This window comes from Blennius ocellaris (assembly GCF_963422515.1).
Source record: "Blennius ocellaris genome assembly, chromosome: 9".
NCBI classification, from domain to species: domain Eukaryota; kingdom Metazoa; phylum Chordata; class Actinopteri; order Blenniiformes; family Blenniidae; genus Blennius; species Blennius ocellaris.
Window position 1 is genome coordinate 15,864,577 of NC_137658.1, and position 21,268 is coordinate 15,885,844.

General features: G+C 40.7%; 2 protein-coding genes across 3 annotated transcripts; one reads left to right on the forward strand and one right to left on the reverse strand.

The window, feature by feature from the left end:
• Nucleotides 1-5,407: 5,407 nt before the first annotated feature.
• Nucleotides 5,408-7,713, reverse strand: LOC308134765 (uncharacterized protein). The gene is made up of 2 exons (XM_080502553.1): nt 7,606-7,713; nt 5,408-7,121 (listed from the first exon to the last, which is right to left on the reverse strand). The coding sequence occupies exons 1-2, from the start codon at nt 7,620-7,622 to the stop codon at nt 6,338-6,340; spliced, it is 801 nt and encodes a 266-aa protein (XP_080358679.1). The 5' UTR covers nt 7,623-7,713; the 3' UTR covers nt 5,408-6,337.
• Nucleotides 7,714-13,692: 5,979 nt separating this feature from the next.
• cysltr1 (cysteinyl leukotriene receptor 1) lies at nt 13,693-18,238 on the forward strand. Of its 2 annotated transcripts, none has more exons than XM_080502338.1 (2): nt 13,693-13,910; nt 16,292-18,238. In XM_080502338.1, exon 2 carries the CDS (start codon nt 16,314-16,316, stop codon nt 17,328-17,330), a length of 1,017 nt encoding a protein of 338 aa, XP_080358464.1. In that variant the 5' UTR covers nt 13,693-13,910; nt 16,292-16,313; the 3' UTR covers nt 17,331-18,238. The 2 variants fall into 2 exon arrangements, with proteins under 2 accessions (XP_080358464.1, XP_080358465.1); XM_080502339.1 differs by having other exon boundaries at nt 16,295-18,238.
• Nucleotides 18,239-21,268: the final 3,030 nt, after the last annotated feature.

The following is a 21,268-nucleotide window of genomic DNA, read 5'->3' on the forward strand; positions in this document are numbered from 1 at the left end:
CAGACTGACTGCCAATTTCACACAGGCTTAAAGACACCATTGACTGTGGGGTGTGATAACTTAGAATAACACACACGAGGGCTATTTTGGTTGATCAAAGTCCTGCGACACCATTGTTACAGCACAATAATGATATCTAGTTATTTTTAACCAGGTGATAAGTCGGTGTTAGACAGTTTCCCATTGTGTCCAGGCTGGCATGAAGCTGCGTGTGTGTGTGTGTGTGTGTGTGTGTGTGTGTGTGTGTGTGTGTGTGTGTGTGTGTGTGTGTGTGTGTGTGTGTGTGTGTGTGTGTGTGTGTGTGTGTGTGTGTGTGTGTGTGTGTGTGTGTGTGTGTGTGTGTGTGTGTGTGTGTGTGTGCACGTGTGACAGAGGGCGAGAGGGAGGCCCTTGGCAGAGGGGAAGTGGTCTTTGGGGGTAGCGTCTGGCAGGCTGACCACTCCACAATAGCAGCAGGGAGGACAGGACATCCTGCTTGCTGCACAAACTGAACTCAGACCCACACATGAACGCCCTCACACACACGTTTAATATGCACACACACAATGCTTCACACAACACCAGATGTTTTTGGGCTTCCTAATTGTCGTTGTTGAAGAACATGCCCTGGAGTCATAAACTGTGTTAAAATACTGCTTCCTTAATGATGTTTTGCAGGACGATTTCTATTTTTACCTGCATATGGTCGGCCTATACACGGCTCTCCCTCATTAGGTCACACATAAGCATGGAAAGTACTTCAAACTCTTCAAAAGGCGCACGTCTAGCACATGTTTTAGAAAAGGATGACAACACTTTGGGGAGTGTTCAGGGGCCTTGCGAACACACTTTGAGTTTCAATCATTTCATCCAACAACCTCTCTTCTTTAAACTCTTGGTAACCTCACACATATATGTCTTATCCTCTATCTAAACTTTACTCTTGAAACACTTGTGAAACCCTATATTCAGTTTTTTTTTTTTTTTTTTTTATGAACTATGGATATTGCTTTAAGTTTCAGCAACCCTGACCTTTTCTCTAATGAATCTCTACTGTCTTATTGTAGTATTATATTATCTTTTCATGAATTGTCTTTTTGGGACTCACTTGTTTACTTGGCTCTCTCTTCTTTGTCCTGTCTCTCAGCGTCTCTTACTTGAGAGCAAGAAATTCCTGATGTGTGGTTCCTGACCTTATTAGCCAGTGCTTTGTTTGCTCCCATTCGTTGCTCTCTATTCTGTTTTTCCTCTCCCTCTCTTTTTACTATCTTCTGACCCGAAACGGTGGAGGCCGGAGGTGTTTTCCTGTTAAAAATGAAGGTTTTTTCCCCCCTTGTTCCTTCACTTGTTCTTGTTCATGTGGAAAATGTTGCTGTCTCAATTGGTTGTTTCTTTGTCAAATTATGTGTTTAATATCTTGACTTTTACATTTTGCATTGGACAAATGTACATTGAAGTATTGAAAAACAAGTATTTTCGAATTAGAAAACAAGCCAATGAAAAACTGACCGATAACAACAACTGAAGTTTTGATATTCAAGGCAGCCAACCACTAACATTCAAATCCAATAAACTTTTGAGGCAGACCATTCGCACTGTGCTAAAATCGCATGATTAGACTAATTAAATGACATGTGAGGTTTGACTGCAGAGCAGAAACATCCCCCAGTCCTCAGGCACGCCTTCCTCCTCTCTCTCTCTCAGTGTTTGGTAACGGTAACTAAGCTGTGCTGGCCTGGCCGCGGCTTTGTGAGTCACACCAACCAGAACAAAGACCCCATTACTGCCCCCTCACTCCTCCACCCTCTTCCCACCCTCCACCTCCTCTCCTCTTCGACCCTTCTTGTCCTGCTCTCCTTTAATGCAATGATGAGTGTATTTCCTTTGCTTTCCTCCCCTCGCCTCCGTCCATCCTCTCATTCATTGGCTCCAGGAGGGTCTAGGGGCAGCCCCGTCGTGCCACACATACCTCTGCCCTGACAACAGCGCTGGACAATGGCAGCGAGGCAGTACGACACAGGAGTCTGAAGCTTTATAGGCTTTATGGACTGATATTAACATGACTGCAGAGGGGTGTCCTGAGTGTTGACCTCTGATATGGCGTTTAGCAAAGCCTTGGATCAATGCTGGTGGCTGGAGGGAAACTGCAGGCCCTGCAGCCACAGCCACAGCCGGGGCTGGAGCAGAGAACTGTTTACCCCACAGCACTGATAGGTGCAGCTTGAGCAGCCATGGGTGAGCACTCACTCTCCAGGCAGAGAGGCGAAGCAGACAGGCCGACCCGTCTGACCCCAGCCTGCTCAGACTGCTCTGTTTATCTCTGTCATGTTATGGGCCGATGTACCTTGTCTCATTGTGTACAGTAACATGCCTGCTGTCAGAGATTTCATCAGCGTTTTTCCAAACTTGGTCTTCTTCAGACTCAAATCAGCATAATGTGGATGAAAAACGGAACTCATTTAAGTACTTCACTGGTGCAAAGTTATAACATGATTCAGCAATGATTAAGAAGTCAAGATGTAAGAAGGCAAACAAGTTAGCATCATTATTATTGATTAGATCATTATAATTACTGCTTTGGGTAGAATGTTGGGTTATTTATATAAACAATTAATCACAAATACTGAGAAGGTGTGTATATGTGTATATTCCAAGTAACCAATTAAAACCAGTTATTCTGAGTTGAGGTTGATGGAGATAAATCGAGTCCTGTTATGTCTATTAATCTATTTGAATGGAATACTATGTGATTTACTCAAACAGAGCAAAAATGCACCACAATTTGACTTTCTACTGAGTGATAACACTTAACTAGTTTTAATGAGGGAAGCGGTAATTACACTACTGCTCATGTATTGTCTCAGAGACACTCCAATAATACTGTTATGTGTATTATTACGACAGGACACTTTGATGGAGAACAGTATGGTATGGTATGGTATGGTATGGTATGGAAAGCAAATTCTCCCAATAGCACAAGGAGGATACAAAAAGTAAAAGAAAAAGTGGATAACTGTACAGACCAGGCCCGCCCCTCCCTACACGCAGAACACGCGCTGTGCATAGGGCTCCGCGATCCATGGGGGGCCCCATTTTGCGCAAGTGAATTGAATTTCCCTCGGGATCAATAAAGTATTATCATTCCCTCCAAATGCGCAAAGGATTGCATTTTGCCGAGAGGCGCGCGTAGAGCACCGCCACCAAGTCAGCCCGAGGCAGGAGAGAGAGAGAAAAAAAGAGAGATGCAATGATTGAAAGCGCGAAGCGTCACCATCTGACCAATCAGCAGTCAGATGGGCCGGCAGGCAGTTGTTTACAGTTAGAGAGTAGAGAGAGAGAGAGAGAGAGCGAGAGATGGCTTCCAAACGTCAATACGATTCGGGAGCTAGCAAAAGAAAGAAAAAGTCCAAACAAGAAGAGGCTCGTGCTTCACTTGAAGGTGGGTATGTTGTTGAAATAAAAAAGAAAAAACTTTGTGGCATAAACTGTTTAGGCCACAAAGTTTTTTCAGACGTGTGCATCTGTAAAGTTATTGTTCCACTATTGATAGAGGCTGTTCATTTGATTCGTTAGTAATTGTAATTAATTTTATTATTATTATTATTATTATTATTATTATTATTATTATTATTATTATTATTATTATTATTATTATTATTATTATTATTATTATGTTATTGGAAGGGGGGCCCCAAAATAAAATCCTGCTTAGGGCGGCCCTGGTACAGACCGTACAGTTATCACTTTATATACTTGCTGCTGAATATAGGTTTATGTGAACCTGTGGCCTGTGGTAAGGCTGCACAGTGCCTTTCTGTGTGGAGTTGACGTGATCTAAGTATGTGTTTGATGTTTGTCTCAAGTTATCTGAGTTTCTCCAATAAAACCTGGTGGCCATATTTCTCATTTCTCTCTGTTGGCCCTGTGTCGTGGTCAGCAGTCACTTCTGCATGCAGGGGGTTTCTGTGTACTCAGTTTTACTGCTTCCACTCCCCAGAGTCCAAATACAATACAATGGATGGATGGATGGATGGATGGATGGATGGATGGATGGATGGATGGATGGATGGATGGATGGATGGATGGGATGGATGGATGGATGGGGTAGATCAGATTCTCATTCGCAGTCCAATAGATGGTGCTGTTGGCCTTTAATTATATTCACAGCTAGGGTAAAGTAATGTTTTTATTCATGAGAAGTAACATGCATTGAGATTATATAAAAATATCACACACCCTTGTGTATTTTAAAGTTTTCATTCGTGAAACAGGATGTCCCTCCACTTACTATTTTTATAATTCATTATGTTTGTCCTCCCCTGGTCCCTCCATGGCTGAAAAGCCCAAATTGACCTTGAGTCTCTGCGGAGCACAAACAGAAGCTATTGTTGTTTTTCTCACAGTGTGACCTTCAGCATTGTTTACAGGAGAGTGACAACCAGGGTCCACCGTGTAAAGCTCTCACTGCCAAACGGAGAGCATCTTGGGAAGGGAGCGGCCACCAGCCTCCCTCGCAGACTCTCAAGTTTAGGCTTCCTTGGGTCTTTACCCTAATTGATTAGTTCCAGGAACACTAGAAGACACACACACACACACACACACACACACACACACACACACACACACACACACACACACACACACACACACACACACACACACACACACACACACACACACACACACACACACAAGCAGCTGCTCTGTGCTTCTCCCTGCTGGACATATGTCTCACTGCAGGCATGCATTTATTTCAATCTCCTTTCAAATAAATCAGATTAGGATAAGATCTTAATCTTTTTTTTTTTTTTTAATAGTTATGCTACAGATGCTAGAAAATGTCCCATCTGCTTTGTTGACATCTGAAGTCAAGCATCTGAGAAACTGTGGCATTCATCTGAACAGTTTATTTCAAGTTTGAATCCTGGGGAGAAGTTACATAGAAGTTAGTGGAGTTAAATGGGAAAGACATTATTTTTTAACCGGACTAAGTTTGTTTCCGACCATTAGAAAAATTGAGCCTTTATGTTTATGTCAGTGTTATAACACTCACCTCAGTCTATGTTGAGTACAATCACGTTTATATTGATGATATTGATGTGAGATTTATAATCACAATCATTTCATACTTAAGTTTGCATCTGTAAATGGTGGAGCAATTGAATGACTAAGGGAATATTCAAAATTGTGAAGAAGCAATTAAAAAAAAAAACTATCAAAGAAAATAATATTTCATGATCTTGAAAGAGCTACTGATTCACTTACACGGTAAAAATATAAAAACAGCACTGACACAAACGCCTTATTCAGTCATTTGCCTCAGGCTACACAAACGCCTTGTCTTTTGTACTTTTTAATGAATCTATGATACAAAAAAACTATATAACAGAGGGGGACAGAGTGTCCATTTCCCCCCTCTTGGCGCCAGCCCGGATGACAGGATGAAAGCATGTTTATAGTTTGAAGCAGACCAGAATCAATCACTGTTAAAACAGAAATCAGTTTTCTTTATAGGACAGTCACATGTAAACTAAGAAAACATCTGGTCATGAATCCCTAATATTTCCACATGGCATAATATCAATGCCATTGTAGAAAATATTTACTGCATTTTTTCCTTTCACTGTAAACACAAACATGTTGGGCTATGTCATTGCCATGAATCAATTCCACATCCTCTGGTATATGCAGCATGCATTGTGCTACTTAGATTATGTTGCTCCTTTTTGTTTCTGCAATGTCAAAGCATCAATAGTAGTTTTCTTGTGCCATCTAATGAAGTACTGGGTGTAACTTGTAACTTGTTCTCGGTGAAGAGGGTCATTGTACAAAATGTCAATTATATTCAGCAACTTTCAAGATGTTTTGAATAGTGAACATATATGAGTTCTTGTTTAAACATCTTGGGTGACTTTAACTTGAAAATACATTTGAATAATTTCATCTTTTTAAAAACAAAACATAATCCAACACTGTGGCTCAAAACAATGTTCCATCCTGGCTGTAGGATGGGTCAGTTGCAGCCTGACACTGGACTACACAAATAACCCAGAATGTGCTGATTCACTCTCACCACACAGACACTTCATGTCCTTCCTCTGCATGTTTCAACATGTTTCAGACCTATGATGGGCTGGCAGTATGCCCAGGATGCAATGTAAACTGGGATTATCTCCAGCCCTCTACGATCCTCGGTTAAATACAGGTGTTATAAAGGATCAATGGGTTGAAGCTGTGACTTTCCATATAATCTCTTTCCAAGAGAGTTGCTTTGGAAATATTATTATTTTAAACCGTAGAGACACATCGCTCATTGTACACTGATATTATTAGCATTCATTAGATAGCAAATACATTTTCAATGAAACAAGCTCTTTCTCCTTTGTGGTTTGCTGTTGAAAACAGCATAATGCATCCAGGAAGTCACCATCCATAACATCGTCCTCAGGCAGAGGGACAGCGCAGGGAGGGACTGAGGAGTCACCGGGCTGAGAGAGGAGGTCAGGCGAGGGTTCTGCAGGATGGAACCATCATCCTGAGGTCTAAAGTTCTGCAGGAGTTCAGCGTGGAGCAAACATATGAGTTCCAGCAGCACGAATATCCAGACCAGACCACAGCTGAGCTGCGCCCACTGAGAAGTCCTAAATCTCAGAGTCTGCTGAGGCCAGCGTGACACCATCGTGGCCTCCAGTCCCAGCAGGCCCAGCAGGAGCAGAGAGGCCAGGTGGTGAGCGTCGAGCAGCTGCTGACAGAGCACGCTCGCAGCGTCCCTCCACCAAACCCACGGCTTCTCCTTCATCTCCCCGCCTGCCTCGCAGACCCACATGGCCAGGGCCACGGTCAGCCGCAGCCCCCACTGCAGCAGCACGAGGCCGTCCGTGAGAGCCAGCTGGCCCAGGAGCACGGTGGAGGGCTTGGTGGAAGTGTGGGGGGAGCGGAGCAGCGACAGAGCCCGCAGGCTGAACACGCATCCCACCAGCAGAGGGAGGCTCGCTCCATGGGGAAACAGCAACACAGTCACCAGCTTCAGCAGCAGGAACCGGCGCAGCCATCGCCTGGAGGCCAGCAGTCCTCCTTCTGTGACCGAACCGGGCCAGCACTGGGAACTTCTCTCCCAAAACGCCTTGAAAACTTGATGAGATCTGCAGAGGGTTGAAAGCAGACGAGTTAGCGCAGTTAAAGACTAAAAACTCGAGTTTTACTCTGCATCATGAGTAATCTCACACAAGCAGAGGCCTGTAATTTGTTAGCTTTATCACTTTGGAGTACTGAGGTTCAATTTTCATTAATGCTGTCTATGTTTCTCTGATAAGCAGAAGTACTGTCTGATTTTCTGAAGAAAGCCTTAAGTAACCCCATTTTACACTATGACCTTTATGATAATCAACATGATTCATAACAGTTAATCGGATGAGGGTTTTTTTTTTGAGTCGCTGGCATGATATAGAAATTCAGAAGAGTGACTTTACATCAGCACATATAACATTTTGATAGGAGATTCAAGCCTCTTTAATCTGGGATATTTTCTCAATTATCAAACTGAAAAACCCCCCATAGAATTTTTCATTTCTTGTCCTTCAGCTTGTTTAACAACAGTTAAACAAATCATATTTATGTTTCACTCACCTCTGATTGAAGGTCATTATCCCATTTCTGAACAAAACAGAAATCGTTTTATGTTTCTCCCACCATGGTTAGCTCATTATCTAGGACCTGCTTCCGCAAGGTTTCACTCCAAAGTGTGCGGTTATCCCTCCGACACTCCCTCTATCAGCACTGTTTGCCAGCTCAATACCTCCATCCACAAATGTCATCACGTCTCTGGAGAAAAGCCAGACTCCATCTGACTCATCGTGGTGGAGAATCTTCACCCTGAGGGATTTCCTGACAACACTGACATCAGTGTAAGTTTGTATGAATGTTTTTTTTTTTCAAACAACTCATCGCCAAATAAGGAACTTTCAGGGGGAGAGAGAGAGGCAATAATTAGCAATGAGCTGCCTAAGTATCTCCGTATCATGATCAGATATGACTCAAAGAACCACACTTACAGCCAACAAAACCTTACCGAACCACACCAGTTCACAAACATAAGAGCCCGCATGTGTTGGCAGCTTTATGGATGTTGTTTTAAGGTGGGCATGGTGAAACAAGCCAACATGCCTTGAACAACCAGGGTGTGTTTGTTCTATCATCGCCTCTAAGATGACTAATTAATCGACTCACTCTACAAGGAAATAAGTATACAGTCAGATATGTGAACAGTGGTTGATAAGAAGAACAAGGATAGAAAGATATTTTCCTCAGTGTCAGTGTTTTAATTAAATGAATAGAATTGTGCTACATATTACTACTATATTACTACTACTACTACTACGACTACCACTACTACTACTAATAATGATAATAATGACAATATTACATATACAGTAATGGGCTGTGTTATAAAGAGCTAACTGTTTCTGTGAAGGTGTGTGAGGAACAGGTGGTTTTTCACTGATGCATATCACACATGACACATGACACACACAAGGTTAACACCAGGCATCTGACTGATTGTGTATCACACTAGACGAGAGGTTTACGTCTGAGAGATGTTTGCCAAAACTGACAAAGAAGTGTTTTTGGTCTGTATTTAGCAGGACTGGATATGGAAACAAAGGAGGGTCCAACCTAAGACGAAGCCTGAAAGTATTTACAAAGGATGTTGTGTTTCCTAAATGTGTCTCTCATAGCTAAATAAAGCGATGTGTACTTGAGATATTCAGGCCACTAATCAGATGAATGACTCTTGAAAATGTTCTCTTTAATAAACTTCTTTTCCATATGTAAAGGAAGGAACAGGAAGAGGCAGATAATGTTCCTCCTCACCTTCAGTGTTCTGTTTTTCTTATTCTAAAACGTCATATAAAAAAGTATATCATAAAATGTCATGCAGTATATGTAGCTTGCTCATTTTCTTGTTTAAAGTTAACTTGTGCATTCATTTTTTTAACTACTATTTAACGATTTAACTTCAAAAGCTTTGTTTGTGTCACTGACAAATATGTATTTATCATAAAGCCCAATTTGTGTCACATTTATTAAATGTACTTTTTTTTGTTTCAATTTAGTTTAAAGAATTATTTAAAGTTGGACCAACGCTTTTAGGAAAACACCTCATTGTTAGCTGCAAAATTAGCAGGCTTAATGAAGATTAGATCATTCATATTACCCAATGACAAATGGGATAAAGTTACGCTTAGGTCCTCCTAAACTTGGATTTTATTCCTCCATCTGTTGCTTGGATGATTGGAAATAGCGAAAGCATGAAGTAACTTGTCAATACTGTAATATTTTGAAGAGTATGATACAATTTCCAGAGTGGATTTCAATGTGTGGAGCATTGCAGTAAATATGTGCCTGACAGAAACCACAAACAACAGCACAGACATAAATATTTCAGCAAAAACTAAAGCTATTAAAACAATATTTAGTGACGGTGGCCCTCATTTCTCTGCGTAACCTGAATGACTCCATATCAGGAGTAACCTGAGCCATGTAATTTGGGAAAAATGTTGAGATTTGTCGTGTTACTGTGAACTAAACCAAAAACTTCTGACTTCACCCGGCAACTGAGAGCACCGTGTTGACAGATTCACCTCCACCAGCTCGCCTGTTGGCTTGCGTTCATTTTACAGCTTCAACCAAGAAGCAATCGTAAAAACAGTTTCAACAAGTCTTCGGGAGAAGACAAGAAGAATAGTCATGGTACATTTCTTTATGATGTCCTTGTTGGAGCAATGCTGCTGGACTGAGCAGCCCCCCCCCCCCCCCCCCCCCCCCACGTGATGTTGTTGCCCCCTGTTGCTCTCTGGCGCCCGCAAGGTAAAAACCCCAAAACACTTCATAAAAACTGCCTGGAGAGGAAGTGCATTTTCTTTGAAACATTGTCAAATTGATGCATGTGTAAGCTTGTTTGTTCGCTTTGAAATCAGGGAGTCTGGTTTCATTGACTCCGATGGGGGTGGGAGGTTTCCCCGAACAGACCTGGAGCCACTCTGTTAGGTAATATATGGTTAAATCATGGGGGGGGGAAATGCTGCTTTTATACAAGTTGGGGCTATTCTGTCTCAAACACAATCTGCACATCAGCCAGTCAGCAGGTTGGAAACCACAAAGATTTGACATGTTTGTTCAACTTAGTGAAAAACACAACCAGACTGCTGAGACAACACTCACAGATAAGGTGACCTACATGAACATCCTCAACTGCAACCTGCCAAAGCCGAAAAACAATCCACGTGAATAAGAAATATTGACTTTACTATAACGTAAAGGGTTTGAAGCAGCCTTCTGTTTTTATCTCAGCGAGACAAATCTGTTCACTCTTCAAGTGCTTTATACTGAAATGTAGCTAATGGGAAAGCTGGACATCTTTTCTATGAAAAAGAAATGCACTCATAAAACCATTAACACTATTTGTCCCATTTAAAGTGTTTCATAACCAAGAAATGCAGTTTTACATTCATCAGCAAGACTGTACTTCAATAACCTTCAACACCAGGGTTAAATGTACACTACCAAGTATTTCATTAAGCCCCCAATAAAGAGTTAACAACTGATTTCGATGAATTCAGGACAAAGAGAAGCAGCCTGCTTTGAAAGCAGAGGAGCAGCTGGGCCAGATGTGCAGGCTGTCTGTGTATTGTAGACAAGCTCATATGTACTTCACAAGTACCTCTTAAAATAACTGAAGAGTATGTTTTCCTATGAAATGTTGTCAGTGTTTGATGTTAAAGTGCCCAAAAAAAAGAAAAGTTGAGTCACTGTAATGTCATCACATAGTCTTTTTGAGTTTTAATAGTCCTTCTAGGATATAAAGTTGTAAATACTTTATAAGATATTGTGTAAATGCAGTGACTCTCAGAGTGTGGCAGAATAACCAGGCCTGCCCTCCACCCTTCTCAAGGCTTTAACCATTTTGCATCCACCTCCAAAACAAATGGTTTTCTGGCACCAAGCAGTAAACAACAACAATCAAGGTTCTGTTGAGGTCCACAGTTAAGAGGGAGATTTAGCTGAGAAAAGGCGGTTCCATGACCCCCAGATTGTTCCTGTGGCCACACCAGGGTGGTCAGTGGGCCACACCGGTGAAATAGTTAGATAATAACCTTTTTGGGTTTTTGACTGTAGATACCGTCATCATGTACACAACAAAGAAAAACCTTCAAATTTAAACGTTAAAGTTTTTCTGTGTTGTGGCGCAGTGTGTACGTGATGGAAACATCTATTGCCACAAGACCAAACAAATAACTACAGAAAAGGACTCTAATCTCAACATAAAGCCAATTTTAACCAAAAAAATACAGTGGAATGTCCCACAAACATCTTTTATAACTGCTGCATTATTCATGTTTTTACAAACTCACCCTAACAACATGGCTTTGGGGTTATCTCAGCTGAGGTCTTAGTGTTGTGTTGTGTCTGCAACCCCTAAGAAATTTGCTAAAAAAATTAATAAATCTATGTTTTCTAAGGAATTCATACAAATTCCTTGGTGATTTGGCATGTCGGTACTGCCCCCCCAATGCACTGCGTTGTTGTTGTTGTTGTTTTTTTTATCATTCTCCCCTCTTATCGTGATTAAGAGAGTGCATATGATAGGAAATCACAGACAATATGTCAGCTCAGCTGTTTTGTAACTCCCATTGTTTGGATCACACTGAATAAGAGTTGCGACGACATCGGGACTCGCAAACTGTATACTTTTGTTCACTTGACTTCCAATCGATGGTTCTAAATTGACGGATTCAATTAGCTCCGAGGATCACTTTTCTCATCTGAATGTGAAGCTTTTAACAGCCTCAATCTTGACCTCTGTGAAATGCATCACCCATAATAAAGCCATAATATCCATTATCCAAACCTGATTAACCGATCAACACTAAACTTTACCATATGTCATGCATTGAATTGAATTGAAGTCCACTATTGATACTTAAGAAGCATTTTTCTTCTCATCAAAATGATGCCTGAGGATACACTATACATCTATATAGATACATCTACTGGACCATTCATTGTCTTTTAAATGGAGGAGACGTCTGTGGACTGTGTGAAATTGAGACAATTACACTCCTGATGTCTGACATTAATCTCCCGGACTGCAGTTAAAAGCAACCTTGTAAACACACGCCACGTATTTTAAACACGCAGTAGGTCCAAACATCGGGGCGACACTGCCTTTTGAAAATGACAAGGAAGATGCCTCACATTCGGTTGCACTTTTCTAGCTATTACTGGAAGCTATTTCATTTTCATTTCAACGACATTTTATTTGCTAGTATTTACTGTAGCAGTTTTGGATTTTCATTGACTGAATATTGCTGAACTGATGAAAACAAAATGTACTCAATAAACTGGAAATGTTCGCTTAGTGGCGATAAAGTCAAGAGAAACTGAATAAAACCCACCTACAAATGAAAACTTGACGAGGGACTTTGTGAATCGAGCATCTTGACTTCCTGCGCTGATGTGCTGATGCAGTCAATGTATTTAGTTAACCTCCGCTGAAAAGACACATTCAGTCTGTGTTTTGTACTGACAAAGACAAATGTGGTTTTCAATACAATTCAGTACAAGATCCTGGCATGACCTCTTTAGCAATCACTTATCTAAAATTCAAAACACTTAACAAAGCTGCAATAATCCAATGGCCTGCTCTTAATGGACAATCAGACCGACCAGAAGAGTCAGTGGCGTTATGATATACAAGTCCTGAATGCAAAGTGCATTTGAAAGTTTGTTCTTGGCAACCACTAAGTGACATATTTCTCTGTATCTTACAGCTTTTGCAAATGACTTGCCCATTTCCTGTACAAAGGAAATGCAAGCTGCATATAATGCTTGACATAATTTATCTTCTGTGGTCATCAGTTGATTCTAAGAAATGCCATTTCCCCGTAAGCCACGGCTTGTCCTCACCAAACTGCACTAATTACGTAACAAGGCTACGTGCCAAATCATCCATTCAATGAACTTAATCCACACCAGCAGCCCTGCAGGCTCAAGCAATACGTCCAGCCAATCTTCCAAAGAATTTGGGCGTGTTAACACTCGTTAACAGATGTAGACACGTACGAACTTCACTGTGGCATTCTGCATGTCGAGACCAATTTTCAGTCTCAAACAGGTTCGACAAGTGAAATCAGACAGAGATATGAGGCGTCACATGAGGAGAAGGGAGTGCGGTGGCACCTCACCAGGGTCCTGTTGGACCAAGACCGTAGAGAAAGTACGTGACAGGACCCAGGATGGGGCCAAGAACCTTGAAGAAGAATCACATTTGTCAAATGTGAGATGAAATCAAGTGTTTATGGGGTGGGAAGGGGGGACCACGTCAATGAGCAAAGAGAAAAATCGTCACCAGTTATTGTTTCATGCAGAAAAAAAACCCAGATCAGAGATGCTGCGCTTTGTGGAAAATAACAATAATAAAACATTCCCTGTATCAGAGACGAATACCTGCCTCCAAGAACAGGCTCGGCTTTGTATTTGCTAAAACCTGACTGTATGTAAACAACAATGGCACGCTGTCTCGACTGGGCTGCTGGGTGTCTTGGTTGCATGCTGGGATCTCACTCATATGCAGGAAGTGGATTATATACACGGAGATGAGTCTTTCCCGCCCACTGGCAATGTGTGGCTGCAGTGACTGTGATGTCACTGGGTTTTGATACTGACATGCAGAAGAGAAGTACTCCTGCTCTGACAACACTTGCACTTTCAAACAAGCGAGGCTCTGAAGAAGCTCCGCGTCCCTCATCATGATGCTGCTGCTGCAGTGACGTCCTGCAGGTGAGCGCTGCAAACAGGGCGAGCAGATGCCAAAACCCAACCACCAGAAGAAGCAGCTCTCTTTTTGCATGAGACGGGAACTACAGTAAAAGGTAAGCAAAACTGAATGGAACGGGGTTTAATTTCTGTCATGACTTAGTGTTTCCTGATGGGTTTTTTTAACTAGTAAGCATGTGTAATGTTACATGTCAACACAGTACTGTATACTGAGATTACATAATCTTTCCAACTTTCATTTTTTTTAAGCTGTCCCTCAAGTGTAGGTCTCAGGTAAAGGCAAAGGTTAAAGATGAACATGATCGAGTCACATTAGATTCAAATAATAAGCACCATTCATGCAGGTCAGGATAAACCAGGTTGAGTCTGTGTGTGCAACACTTTTCAATATTTGTAATCGATGTTCTGCTTGTGGATTTTTTTTTTTATGTTTTTTTTTTTTAATTACCATTTTTTAATCTAATTATTTATTTATATTGTTGTTTTGCTTTTATCAGCACATTCTTTTATATTTTTAATTTTTGATAAAACAGCACTTTAAAGAGGACTGCACCTTATAATTTCATTGTAGGGTGCTTCAATGACAATAAAGACATTCTATTCTATTCTATTCTATTCTATTCTATTCTATTCTATTCTATTCTATTCTATTCATAAAACCTCACCATCCATACAACAGATGATGAGGTGGTAATGAAACAGTAAACCTTAATATCTTCTTATGGTTTCATTTATGTATAAATCTGACTGAATGATACCAGATGAACATGTTCAGTGCAAACTAACAAGTTAAACGTGAGTCAGTCTCTCAGTGTTCTGAGAACAGGAAACAATGTTCAATCAGGTCAGGGCAATTGTTACAGCCAACTGATAGACTGAACAACCAAGAGGAAGCAGACATTACGTACAAAGCAAGAATTTAAAAATGAAACCCGTGACACGAAAAGTACTCAATTGAAAAATAAATGCTCATTAAAACGAATATAAAGTAAACTATTGCTAAAAACAAAAACAATAAATACAGCCAAATACCGCAGGAACAAGAGCGATGAAAAATGTTTTTCACAGCGATGAATAAACTTAAAATACTAAAAAGTCAAAAAGTGAAAGAGTTCAAGAAACAGTGCATTTGAGAAATCTGAGATGTACCTTTGGCTCCAACCGTTCAGAGATTTGCGGGCGAGTAAAGTTATGATGTCTATCCTGTGTGACAGGACTCTCACTGGTTGCAGTTAATTTTTAAATGTGTCTTTCTGACCTGCCCGCCCGACATTAAACAATACTTTGTTCCACACTCTTCATTATATTCACTTAGACAATCACAATATCCTTCCATTACCATACCGAGAACCTCCAGAGTTAAAGGTAGAAGAAGCATTTACAGTCAAAGCTCCCTCAGATTGGAACAACCTGACCACCTCCCTTCGCTCTATAACCTCCTTACAAACCTTTAAGACCGAGTTATATAAACATCTAAAAACACAATTCTCATGCTTTCACCGTGTATACCCTGATGTTACCTGCGTCCTGTATCTCTACATTATACTTGCTTTATTTTATGTCCGTCTGCTGCTTCTCTGTTGATTCTGCCCTGCTGTCCTGCCTGCATTGCACTTGCTTTGCCTCGTGATTTTTTTTGTTATTCATTTAATTCTTTCCTGTCGTTTTTCTTGTGCTTGGGTGTTGTTTCTATTTTTGTCATTGTCGATCGCTGAATGCGCTATGAAGGATCCCCTTGAAAACCAGGTGAGACACCTTTCCTTCAATAAAAACATTTTTTTAATATATTTTGATATATAACAATGAATATGGATAGATTTAGATTGTTCTTTTTGAGAAGCAGGTTTGTAAAAAAAAACAAAAGAGACTCATCCCCAATCTTGAGAAGTTTTGTGGTCATACAATCTGAAACTGTTTTAAAGAAACCAGTTTGGAGGATGTTGAAGCAGAAAGAAGAAGATTTTAGATGCTGTGTTCTGTAGGATAGTCAGACTGGTTGAACAGGGCTTGGGAGGCCAAAAACAACATTCCCGGATAAGGATGAGATGAGCACTCACCAGGCCGGAACATGAGACGATGTAACCTCAACAACAACAACAGCACAGTGAAAAGTCAACACAGATGATGGACAGCAGATCAGGAAAATCCTAAAAAAAATTCCCGCTGTTCTTCAGTCGATAGACGTTGAAGAACAAAGACCCGGAAGGGAATTCAGTTGAGGTGTAACAAATTCAATGGAAATAAAACAAATCATCCAGCAATGTTGCAACTCCGCTTCCCTTCCCTTCCTCAAGAACAAAACTAAAACTTGGAGGGATTGGCACAATGTTGTTTTTTTGGCAGTTTCAGTTTCAATCTGTTTTTTAACAGATTATTATGTTTTTCTGTTCTGGCCCACTGGAGATTAAATGAGGTTCTGCGTTTGTGACCGTGTGTTTTATACCTTTGACACACACCTTCATTTTCTCTGTCTCAGCAGCTGCAAGAGTGACTGGAAAATGGCCGGCACAGACTTCAACATCACCCACTGTCCGCCCATCGATGACTTCCGGAACCGGGTCTACTCCACGTCCTACTCCGTCATCACGGTGCTGGGCTTGGTTGGGAACGGCTTCGCCCTGGTGGTGTTGATCAAGACAAACCGAATGAATATGTCCTTTCACATCTACATGATGAACCTGGTTGTGTCTGACCTGCTCTTCGTCATGACGCTGCCGATGCGAGTTGTCTACTATGTGAACAACGGCCAGTGGAACCTGGGAGATTTCCTCTGTCGAATAAGCTCCTACACCCTCTATGTTAACCTCTACAGTGGTATCTATTTCATGACTGCGATGTCCGTCACTCGGTTTGTGGCCATCGTTTACCCGGTGCAGAATCTGGTGCTGGCTTCAGAACATCGTGCCCGCCTTGTGTCTGTGGCCATCTGGGTGTTTATTTGTCTCTTATGCTCGCCTTTCCTCATGTCTGGGCAGTATATCGACACGTCAACCAATAAAACCAAATGCTTGGAACCTCCCAGCGAGGAAGGCAGCCTGCATAAAGTTGTTGTGCTGAACTATATATCTCTGGTCATCGGCTTTGTCCTGCCCTTTCTAATCATACTGATCTGCTACGCCGGTATAATCCGTACCCTGATATCCCGCAGAAACACCACGAGCCGTCACCGGGCCTCGGGGGTCCGGGCCATCCGGATGATTGTCATCGTGATGCTGGCCTTCCTGTTCAGCTACATGCCGTACCACGTGCAGCGCAGCGTCCACCTCAGCACCCTGTCCAGGAGCGATGTCAGCTGCTCGGGCAAGGGGAACATGCAGAAGTCGGTGGTGGTGACGATGTGCCTGGCTGCAGCCAATAGCTGCTTCGATCCGCTTCTCTACTTTTTCTCCAGAGAAGTTTTCCGCAACCGCATGGCCTCCATACACAACTCAATGAGGGGCAGCAGGGGGCAACAAGACGGCAAGCCGAAAGGGCGAGCACAAGCAGAGAAGACACAGGAGGCAACACCCCCCTGAAACCCCGGGAAAACCATGTCAGGGTTCCTCACAACGACGGGCGAGGAAGACAAGAAGCTGAAGGGAAAAAAAGGCTTATCCGGTTAGAAATGGAAGGATGATATTTTTGATTTCAAGTGACAAGAATTGTCATAACAATGAAGACGGGGTGCTTTATTCAATATTGAAGTAATCTCAAACCCCCATTTCTTGGAAACAGGTCAAACTGCCCCCTCCCCCTCCCCCTCAGATGTTCACAGTGAACTTCGACCCTTGGCAGTGATCACAATATATCACTGTTTAAACATATTTTGGATGTTCTATATCCGTAGATCCAAAGCCTTTTTCTCGCTGAAGCTGCAGGCTGAAATCCCCTCTCTGGTATCTGAATTACCTGAACATGACAGCCAAGCCAAACATTGGCGCAGAGGTCCGCTTCGTTTATCGTCCTGAAAGTAAATCCAGTCCTGACTGCCTCAGGAACAGTGTTGCCACAGTTACCTTGAAAAACGAATCTGATTACTGGCTTAGAAATATTAATGCATTAGTGATTGATTGAATGATTGATTGATTGAATGATTGATTGATTGATTGATTGATTGATTGATTGGTTGATTGATTGATTGATTGATTGATTGATTGAAAGGGGGGGGGGTTCCTGACAATATATAATTTACTCAGGATAAAAGTGGTCATATGTTACCAGCACCATCGTTAATGAATGATTATCTGGCCTGCCACTTTATCCAATCCACATTAAAATATAACATATTATAGGTGTATATGCATGTCTTTGGACTGTGAGAGGGAAAAAAAAAACACGCATGCACATTGAGAACATGCAAATGCCTTCCAATACTCACCATTTCTTCATGAAACAGTTCTTTTGTTTTTTATGTTCTTGTAACTATTGTATGTAAATAAACATATTAATACACAAGCCTTTGCCATGTAATCACTGTCTTTGAAATGCATTGCAATCCCACCAACTGCATGAGGAGTTGCATACTGTGACCAATAGGGGTCACACCAGCACACATATTCTTCACTGGACACCGTCTCAATTGAAACGCTGTAATTTTTATTTCATTTGTTTAAAACAAAAATCTGTCTTTTTGGACATTTTGAAACACTCAGTCAGGTAAAGGTACGGATAGAGAGTCTAGGTATGGGAAGGGTAAATCAAAACAAATTTCCAGGACTAATAATTGATGATAGAATTTCTTGGAAACGTCACTTAAAACATGTCCAAAACAAATGATGTAGAAACATCTCAGTCCTGGCCAAAGCTAAAGATATGTTGGATAAAATAAAAAAACAAACAAAAAAAACCCAGAAAACAACGACTCTATACACTCTTTTTAATCCACTGGTTTTACCTGATTTAACCTACTTTGTGAAGTTGTGGGGAAATGCATGTGCAAGCTCATTAGAAAGACGTTTTACTCTGCAAAAAAAGGAGCAATAACAATTGTACTCAATGTTGGTTTTCATGAACCCACCAATCCACTATTTTTACAATCTGATCATTTTAAAATCCATTGATCTTATGTAGTTCAAAACTATTCAAACAATGTATAAAGCAAATAATAACTTATTGGCAATATTGAGCAGGTTATGATTTGAGGGTAAAGTTAAATCTAAAGATTCATAAAGTGTGCACTACTTTGAAAAGTGTCTGTGTTACTATCTGTGGCTTTAAACTGTGGAACAAATTATGTGTGGAGATTTAAAAAAAAAAAATATCAACCATGATTCAGTTTAATAAGAGATATAAAGAATAGATTCTTGTGAAATACAGTATTTAGTATTGACGACGGGGGTTTGTTTGATGGTTTGGTGAATAATGTTGAATTGATAAATATACTGTAACTATTGCAGAAAATTGATTTTATGAAATTTAGTTTATGTCTGTTTAAACGTACTTTCATATGAAACAGTGCAGTGCATAATTACTGCATGATGTATCATATTTTGGTTGGTTCTAAATTAAGAACAAGTTATTATTTCGTTCATGAATGTAGTTATTGATGTAAAAGTACTTGAGGGTTTGGACTAAATACATTTATATTCCAACTCCTTTTCCATCATGTAAACTCAGACTTCTTCATATATCAACGACAGATTCTTTGATCCCTTCCATATTTGTCTTTTGCATGTTTGAAATGCAGATGCAAATCAATGAACCAACCTCTGTTTCTGAAACAAAACATTACAAAGACTTACAGTTCTAATCATCTGTGGAGAACTTTTACTACTTGGATACGTGCTGAACATGAGTCATGCGATTCTCTGTTTGGTATAGAAACAATATTACCTGAAGCTGCGAGGGGAAGGAAAAGGCTGCAAGACACAACATACTCTGGACTTCCAGGTTAATTAGACCTACAAAACAACCCTGAGAGAGCAGATTGGTGAGGCCAGCCCTGCTGATTGGGACATAGAAGGCCTCTGTATTACCACTTCATAAACAGATAATATCAAGCACATGATCGGCTGCCTCCTCCATGTGCACAAAAAGAGGTTTGTTTCAGTCTGGAGAGCAGGACTATCTTAGAGATGGGTCTGTGTGGTAGCAGCGCTAGAGTACCTCACAACAAGGATCCTCACTATACAGGAAGCAAGGAAAGTCCCTGCTGAATTCCTATCCATTTATGTCTAAAGAGGGTATGCGTAACCCTTTTCACTTTCCAGAATCACATAGAGGGCTTCAGTTTTTTCCGACTGTCAATGAGATTAATTGGTCTTTATCTGATTAGGCATGGGGGCAAATTTGTTTTGAAGAAAGTTTAAGAATAAAGCTGGTTTACCTCCAGGGGTAAGAGAGCCAGATTTTGTTTTGTAGTGTGTCTTAGATCTCTCTGCAGAGGCCATCAAAACATATTTTGGGCACATTCTGGCTCCGGTTGACTTTTTAAATGCTTTTAATTTGCTTCGGTTATGCTAATGAACCTTTGACCAAGCTTCTATGATCACAGAAAAATTCCAAAGATATATTTGTTTGTTTGTTTGTTGTTTTGTTTTGTTTTGTTTTGTTTTTTTAAATGAGTTTTAAACATATTTGTCCAAAGTCACTGAACTTATGATTTATCATGCTGCATTAAGCAATTGATCTGTACATGATTGGGTTTTAACTGACTCAAAATGTTGCACATTGTATTATGAGATAGTTGTTTGGTAGGTGGTCTCCTTATCTTAAAGACAGCAGACTAAGTAATATAATAATTTTTTTTTTTTAAACGGCATTCTCTATATGGTGTGTCGGTCTTTGATCTCAAATGGCACAGCAATAAATGTCAGTTCTATCTGGGGTTTGCATGTTCTGCCTGTATTCATTCATAATGAAAACTCAGTATTTCAGTCACACTGCGACTAATGAATGCACTAAAATGACTCCGGTGTTTCATAACAAGGTGGTGAACGTGTTGGCGAACACATGACTATCACGATTTATACAGAGTCATAAATCACATCACTTGATCAGGATAAAAGCCACATTCCCGCTCCTGTTTTATTAGTTTTCTCTCACCAGAAATGGATGGAGGAAACCAAATACGACTGAAGATCTTGTGTATCATAGAAAAAAAGTACTTTGATGGACTTTTTTCTAAAAAATTTAAAAGTTCAAATAAGAATTTATACCTTTCTTGATGTTGAAGCCCCTCTGTGAACCTTCTTTTCAACGTCTTTCTAAAGAGGTTGAATTGTTTTTCATTTCCAAACAAAGCTGAGGATAAACTAAATCATATTTTATGGTGAAATAATTTGATACGCGAGACAGCAGATACCCTGCATGAATTTGTTAACAAGGAAATGTCCACATCTCTTACAAAACGTGAACCAGCTTGTGGCATATTTTCACATCACACTTGACGCAGCGTGTTTTGGCCACAGACAGTGGATCATATGATCCACATGTTTGAGTTGGCAGGTTTTTGACACTGTGTGGCCGAGGGGAG

Excerpts from the sequence above, each read along its gene's own strand:
- cysltr1 (XM_080502338.1), top strand. The coding sequence starts at position 16,314 with ATGGCCGGCACAGACTTCAACATCACCCACTGTCCGCCCATCGATGAC.